This window comes from Solanum pennellii, chromosome 9 (genome assembly GCF_001406875.1).
Source record: "Solanum pennellii chromosome 9, SPENNV200".
Lineage (NCBI taxonomy): Eukaryota > Viridiplantae > Streptophyta > Magnoliopsida > Solanales > Solanaceae > Solanum > Solanum pennellii.
Window position 1 is genome coordinate 66,094,273 of NC_028645.1, and position 8,295 is coordinate 66,102,567.

At 30.2% G+C, this 8,295-nt stretch overlaps 1 protein-coding gene across 1 annotated transcript; it reads right to left on the reverse strand.

The window, feature by feature from the left end:
• Positions 1–7,236: 7,236 nt before the first annotated feature.
• LOC107030298 lies at positions 7,237–8,082 on the reverse strand. The gene is made up of 3 exons (XM_015231625.1): positions 7,979–8,082; positions 7,679–7,872; positions 7,237–7,628 (listed from the first exon to the last, which is right to left on the reverse strand). Exons 1-3 carry the CDS (start codon positions 8,080–8,082, stop codon positions 7,237–7,239), a joined length of 690 nt encoding a protein of 229 aa, XP_015087111.1.
• Between the last annotated feature and the right edge of the window lie 213 nt (positions 8,083–8,295).

Below are 8,295 nucleotides of genomic sequence, written 5' to 3' on the forward strand. Positions count from 1 at the left end.
ATGATATTAATTGTTGTTTCTTATTACATATTTTAAACTTTGTTATTTATGTTTCTTAAAGTTATTAGTTTATATGATTTTTTGTTATTGTCATAATAATGTCAATATTAAAAAGAGCAAAAATAAAAGACAAATGATAGAGCTAAAACTAGCAATTAATAATAATTATAAGATATACAATAATGACTATTCTCTCACACATCCTTACTTCTTTTTTAAAATTTTCCGATTTTCCCTTACTTCTCTTTTATCATTTACAAGGATCCTAAATGTTTTGTTTATGCACAACTTCAATTCCAAAACACTATCATAACAATATTACATATCGAATTTGTATTTCGGAAGATAATATATCTCATTTAAAACACATAATGACTACATATTTCCTATATATATATATATATATATACATACACACACACACACATATCTATATATACACATATATACATAAATGTATATATACGTATACTTACATATATGTGTATATATATATATATATATATATATATATATATGTATATGTATATATGTATATATATATATGCACATATATATATGCATTCATACATATATATATATATATATATATGTACAAATATATATTTAATATTTTGAAAGTAATTTATTGTGTTATAATAACAAAATAAGCAAAGAAGAAAATTGAGAAAATATTTATTTGACTCTCTAATAAAAGCCACTATGTTATTAAGGTAATATGAAATTATATAAACTTGGACAAAATAGTGTTATAATTTTAGATTTTACCTTTTTTTTTTATAATATAACAAATCGTAAAAAAGAATTGAATGACCTTTCATGAAAAGTTGTCACTTCTAGGTAAACTTTTTACTTTTATTGGAAAGTTGTGACGATTTAAAAGGTACGGCTTTTACGAAAAGTTGTAACTTTCATTAAGAGGTGCAACTTTTATGATAGGTTGTAACATGTATGAAAGATTGTGACCTTTCCAAAAAGTTAAGAATTTTTCGAACATTTGTGACATTTTTGATAAGGCACGGTTTTCATTTGTTCACACTACCATTAAATAGCTATAAATAGAAGGGTTTGCTCTCATTTTAAAATAACGAATATTCTGAGGTTCGTTTTCAGCACAGTTAAATATTTGATTCAAAACTTTTTCTTCTGCATAAATAAATATTGTGTATTTTGCTCCTGTTGAGTTTCTCACTAACAAGGACACAGTCTACATTCATTGGGCTCGATTTTTTTATTTCTTTTGTTTTATTCTATTGTTATAGATCCTGATATGTTTTTTGTACAGTCATTAATTTATGGTTTTATTCTTAATTGTTGGGTTTTACTACATGTTTTAAATATTGTTGTTTCTGTTTTTTTAAAGTTATTGTTATAAGTATTTGTTAGTACAAACTATATGTAATTCAAACTATGCAATTTCACAAATAACTTTTTACAAAAATACATTTATTCACAATATTTTCCAAAAAAAATCTTTTCCTCTATAAGCAATCAAACCTTAGAATTTATATGATATTGTTTTGTTGTCATAAAGTCAAATGATAGAATTAAAACTAGTAATTATTTATAATTATATGATACACAATGATGACTATTCTCTCTTACCAAAGTACTCTTTTTAGAACTTTTTCCCCATTATCCCTTACGTCTCTTTCATACTTTTCAAGGATCCTTAACGTTTTGTTTGTGCAAAACTTCAATTCCAAAACATTATCATAACTATATTACATATTAAATTTTGATTTTGGAAAATTTCATCTTAATTTTCAAACACATAAGGACTACATATTACCTATCGATATGATTGTGGAACCTTTGCTCTTGATAAACACGTTATTTTTATAAATACATTTTTAAGAAATATTTAATATTGTGAGAGTAATTTATAGTGTTATACTAACAATATTTGCAAAGAAGAAGATTGAGAAAATATTTATTTGACACTCTAATTAAAGACACTGTGTAACCACGTAAAATAAAATTACGTAAACTAGGACAAAACAGTGTTATCATTTGTAATTTTACCTTATCTTTCAATATAACAAATGATAAACTACAATATAATAGTACCTATACTATTAAAAACAGGTTTATATAAATATATTATAACATCAAAATACCAAAAAACATATTCTAATAGATTTGAAATAACGTTCTACTGCGCGAAGCGCGAGCCCATTTACTAGTTGTACTAAAAAAAGATGCCAAGTTATTGTCCACGTGAATAAATATTTACATTTATGTAGAACTAAAATAATATTAGTTTAAAATTTAAGGGGGTTAATATTTTTGGATAAAAATCAATATCAGATCATTTGTAAATATTCATGGGTCATTTATAAAAAATTGGCCCAACGTCTTCATTCTCCAACAATGATCCTCTTCCTCAATTGTGGTTTGTGCCTTCAAATTGCTAATATCGACTATGTCCTCGCACTCTCCCCTATTAAGTTGTAATTATGTTGTAGATTCTAGATAAATCAAGTCAAAATTTAGTTAAGAAGTACTAATCTATAAAAAAAAAACTCGACATTTTTTTATTTTGATGTTTTGACCTCAGGAGGTCGGTATCCTTATTTTCAATTTTTGAAATTCTGACCTCCGAAAGTCAGTGTTTTTATCAAATAATTAATGTAACATCCTGTAGCTAAAATAGACCAAAAATTAGTTTTTTTGAACAATCTGCAGATGCTACCAACGGTTGCATCGACGGTCCGTAGACTGAACCATGGTCCGTCCTGCACACCCGTCGATCGGATAAGAAACTCCCAAAAATTTCAGCCTAGAAAAAATTGTTAAGTCTTGGACAACGGACGGGTTTACGGTCCGAAGGTGAAACGACAGTCCGTAGTCCGTGACCGTCGATCAAGACTCCCTTCAACCACTCTCTGACAAGAGTTATGGATGACCGACATGGTTCGTAGGTGGACCTACGGTACGTAGGTATGACTATAGGTGGAAAATTTGCAGGCAGTTAAGGGAAAATGAAGTTGGGTCAACTTAAAATGATCATAACTCTTAGCACAAAATGAATTAGGTCTCCCATTGTCACACCCCTTTTCTGCGCGGCGTCGTAAGAGTTTTTCCAATATAAGTGATGTTATTAATTATGGGATTATTTTAATTTTTCAGAGTCACCACTTGGAATTGAATGATGGTGTTCCAAGTCACCTTTTTATTTTTAATCCCTAACCAAAAGGTAATGACTTTTTTAGTTTTGGTCTGCAAACCCGTTCGGGTAAGAATTCTGTTAACCGAGGGGAAGGTATTAGGCATCCCTCGAGACCCGTGGTTCTAGTACGGTCGCTTAATGGATTTTTATGACTTAAACTAATTTTTTGAAAATTCTATTGTTAAAACAAATGTATTTACCCTCATTCTTTGATTTATTTAAATATATTAAAAACTACCTTATTTTATAAATCTATGCCCTTTAATTAAAAATATATATACACATATAAATTAAATCAAACAAAGCAGAATAAAATTAGATTTTTTTTTTACTTTTCTTTTGTTATTTTTTTTGTTACGTTTCATTTTTTTCTTTTTACCTTCTCATCTTTTACTATTATTATTATTTTCTTATTATTTTTTTTTATACTTTCAAGGTTTTTTTTTATGATTTAACTTAATTTTTTTTCTGTTTGGACAAAGAAACTTTTAAAAAATAATTTCTTTCCGCTTCAATTGCATTTTTTAATATTATTTTCATACTTCTTTTTCTTTTATTTTTTCTTTCTAGTTTATCTTTTCCCCTTTTTATTATATTCTTTCTCACATTCTATTTTTAACTTTTCCTTTTTCTTTTTATTATTATTAATATTTATTTATGTTTGTTTTTCTTCCATTTTTGTTCGCTTTTTTTTACGTCACTAACATTAAACGAACATCCTACTTAAATAAAATTAATATATTTACAAAATAGCTACATATGTTATCATTATAAGATTAATTATGAAAAATTAAAATGACTTGGACAATAATTTTACTTAAATATAAAATAAACTGTGGGTTATTTAAATATGAAATAAATCACGGTTTGTTATAACAATTTCACAGTAAATATAACTATGCAAAAGATCTAAACAAAAAGTTGATATGAAATATTTGAACATACTTCATATAATTACATGAATAAATATTAATGGTTTAAACACATGCGAAATTAACAACTTCAATATACTGCAATCCATTCTCGCATTATCATGACATAAAAATAATACAAAATAATATTAAGTATTACCTCTTGTGGAAATTATTTCACAAAAAAAAGAATTTAGGAACCACAACTTGAAACATCGAACTCCACTATTTTTTAGTTGTGTTTTTTTTTTGTGCGTTTGTTCTTCAAGAAAAAAAAGTTTTCTTTGTCGTTTCCTCTATTTTTTTCCTCCTTTACCTTTTTTTTTTTCTCCTTTTGTTTTCTGATTTCTCTTTGTCCCCTCTTTTCCCTTTTTTTTTTCTTCTCCATTTTTTGTTTTTTTTTTATCCTCCCTCTTTTGTGTGTGTTTGTGTATATGTATAGTAATTAGGTGTGCGTGTGTGCAGGTTGGTGTGTAGTGTGAGAGGGGAGTGTGGGAGTGGGGTCATGGGGTGTATGAGAGTGGTTATATATATATACATATATATATATATATGTATGTATATATACATATATATNTATATATATATCTTTTTTATTTACAAATCAAAATAAACTTATCTAATTAAAATTAGATTTATCTTGTTTATTTTTATATATTTTAAATTAACTTAATGAAAACAATAAAAAAGTCAAAATATATTTAATTTAGATTGATAAAATTATTTATGTTCTAAAAAATGGTGTTAAACTTAAATTCGGTCAAAAATTATGGGTCTACAGTTTGCCCCTCTTTGATTGGAAATACAAAGAGTTTTCAGACAATGAAGTAGACAAAGTGACAAGTTTTGACTGAACTCTTATTTGAAAGACCAAAATTTTTGCGACCGAGTCCTTGTTTTGGACATCCTACATATCCCGGGTGATAAGGGAATCAGGTCACATGTAGTTCGAGGAGATAAAGTGATGAGTTGGAAGTTATGTGAGGTGCCATCGAGGCTCTAGATCGCGACTCTTAAAAAATATAAAATTGAAAGCTAATAGTGAAAAGAAAAACAAATGTACAAACTTCTATCCATGCAGCTTTTCTTGAATCTTCACTTCAATTTTGACTTTAAGATATCACCTTTATTTTTGGGTGAATATCTTAACCTAGAATGTGAATGGAGGCTTAACTTGCCACTTAGGCGGAACTTTTGACATTCTTCAAAATGACAATTTGAAAAGTGCTCTTGAATAGCTGCGTGTTTTCTTTATCAAATATTGACTAGTAAAAGATGTGAGGATGTCAGGCTGCTACATGCATTGAAGAAGCTAATTCTAACCATCATGGAATTGATTATTCTTAAAAAAAATTGAAACTTTGTTCTTGAATGTCAAATCCATGTCTCGCTTGAGAAAACCTTAAAACCACCAAAAATAAAAAGTAAATGAAAATTTTGCCCCAGTTTTCACTGGGAAAATCTTTGTGAGTTATCAATAAATGTAAATATAAAACATAAACTCCGACAAGGAAGTGTTTATTTTAGGAGAAAATAAAACTAAAAATCTAGACTAGGAAGTGTTTATCCTATGAGAAAGTAATCTAATCCCACTATCCAGGAGGGTCCTGCTAGTCCCACTATCCAGGAGGGTCCTGCTAGTCCCATTTTCCAGGAGGTTCCTGCTAATCCCATTATCCAGGAGGGTCCTGCTAGTTCCTTTATCCAGGAGGGTCCTTCTAATAAAATTTTTAATAGACTAATAATACCAACGAAATATTGTGAATGCTATCTTCATTATTTGGCAGTTCCTTCAAGGAAAAGAAAATAATAATTATAATAATAATAATAATAATAATAATAATAATAATAATAATAATAATAATAATAATAACAAATAAAATAAATATTCCAACTTTCAGGTAATTGCTATTTCGATATATATTAGCCAATTTTCATATAATATTCCACAAGTCTTTATTATAGGGTTTCCATATCGCTCGGTGTAGACTAGGTTGAACATCTAGGTTCCTCAAATCTTCAATCTTGAAACAACTTGTGTCCCTGATTCAACAAAGAAAATTTGTGAGTTTGAAAAGGTGATGGTTGTTTTGTGGTTCCATCTTTCGACAAGGGTGGCTCAAACACTTGTGACGCTTTGGTTGTTTCCAACGGTCAATACTTCTAATTGATTGATTGTACTTTAATCCAAATTTGCTTATTTTGGGACCTAATCCAATGTCTTTATCTCACAACACTCATTGTTTAGCCTTCATAGAATAAGAGAATTTTCGAATTTAACATTTGAAGACAGATTATAACTCATTAGCCTCATGTTTCGCCTAGTACCATTTAGAAACATGGTAGCGAGTCTTGAAATTCCTTCCTAGTTTCTTGACAAAGACTCGACTCAAATACATACGAAAAAAGTGACGAAAAGTATAAGAAAATTTTGAACTATACGAAAATAAAAGAAAAGATTCGATGAAGACTCTTTTTTTAGTAAGAAAAAGAAAGAAAAACTTATCTGAGTGTGTTAGTTGAGTCTACTGATCATGCCATGCAGTATTAATTGATTTCCAGACTTGGCTATCCAGTCTATTCATCAACCATTATTGATCATTCAATCTTGATGTGGAATCCCAACACTTAATGAAGCCATAAATAATTTTGAACCCTTATTCACTTTATGATATTCACGAAGGTATTTGCCACTAAAACACTATCATGTTAATTGCTCCAGCTCATGTTCGCCTTATGGTGCATGTCATAATTTTCACCAATAAGACTCTCTCATATTCAACTCCTTATGGCCCTTATCCAACTTACTCTCTACATATCAAGGGTTGATGCAAAGACATTTCTTTGATTGACTTTAGATGATGGGGTTGATTTTGAGTTTTGAGATGAGAGACCAAATGAATAAACAAATGTCTTTTGCCCCAGAATACTACAATATAAATTTTTGGATTTGTGATTAGTTGAACTGAACCCAACATTAGGGCTGCCTACGTATCTTGCCGAAACAAGAATCAGGTCGAACGTAGTTCAGGCAATTTTTTTTTCATATTTTTTTTGAAAAGTTCAAGGAAACAACATAACGAAGAGATTCCATTGAATCAACCCTTGAAATGTCCAGCCAAAACATAAGGGTTTCTAATGTAGAAAACCAAATCATATGTAATATCTGTTAACAGCATCAACATTGACGACTGTTTCTGTCACTTTTCCTTCTATATTTGCTAAGTAAAGAGCACCATTGGGTAATACCCTTTTAACAACGAATTGTCCTCTCCAATTTGGAGAAAATTTTCCATTGGTTTCGGCATGATGTGGCAAAATGTGTCTCAACACTAATTCGCCCTCTTCAAAATGTCTGGGACGCACCTTTTTGTTGTATGCCCGTGCCATTCTTTTCTGATATAATTGTCCATGACATACTGATGTCAGACGCTTCTCAACAATCAAACTTAATTGCTCTAACCGAGTTTTGATCCACTCATCATCATCAATTTCAGCCTCCAAAAAAATTCGTAAAGATGGGATCTCAATCTCTGCAGGTATAACTGCCTCAGTCCCGTAAACCAGTTAATATGGGTAGCGCCCACTGACGTACGGACTGTAGTGCGATAACCCAAAAAAGCAAAAGGCAACTTTTCATGCCATTGTCGAGAACTTTGCACCATCTTACGAAGTATCTTTTTTATATTTTTGTTAGCAACTTGTACAGCCCCATTTGCCTTTGGGCGATACAGAGTCGAATTTCGATGCTCAATCTTATATTGGTAGCATACCTCTTGCATTAAGTGGCTGTTGAGATTTGCGGCGTTATCAGTTATAATCACCTTTTTAAAAACAAACCGACAGATGATGTTCAAATGGATGGAAATCCACCACGTCCTTCTTGGTCACTTACTTGAAAGTTACTGCTTCCACCCACTTTGTAAAATAATCAATGGCCATTAAGATGAACCTGTGACCATTCGATGCTTTTGGTTCTATCGGTCTAATCACATCCATTCCCCATACCACGAAAGGTCATGGAGCAGACATTGCATGCAACTCAGAAGGGGAAGAATGTATCAAATCACCATGTAATTGACATTCATGACATTCACGAACAAATCGTATGGAATCCCGCTCCATGGTGAGCCAATAATATCCTGCTCGACAGTAGTCTAATAATTCCAAGGAACAACTTTGGGGTTAGTCAATGGGAGCTGGGATATTGGC

Bases quoted from the DNA above. Each gene is read 5' to 3' on its own strand.
- LOC107030298 (XM_015231625.1), bottom strand. From the start codon at position 8,082: ATGGATGTGATTAGACCGATAGAACCAAAAGCATCGAATGGTCACAGG. The intron at 7,873-7,978 runs GTAAGTGACCAA...AAATCTCAACAG, and splicing joins GTGGAAGCAGTAACTTTCAA to CCACTTAATGCAAGAGGTAT. The intron at 7,629-7,678 runs GTACGTCAGTGG...GGACTGAGGCAG, and splicing joins GGGTTATCGCACTACAGTCC to TTATACCTGCAGAGATTGAG.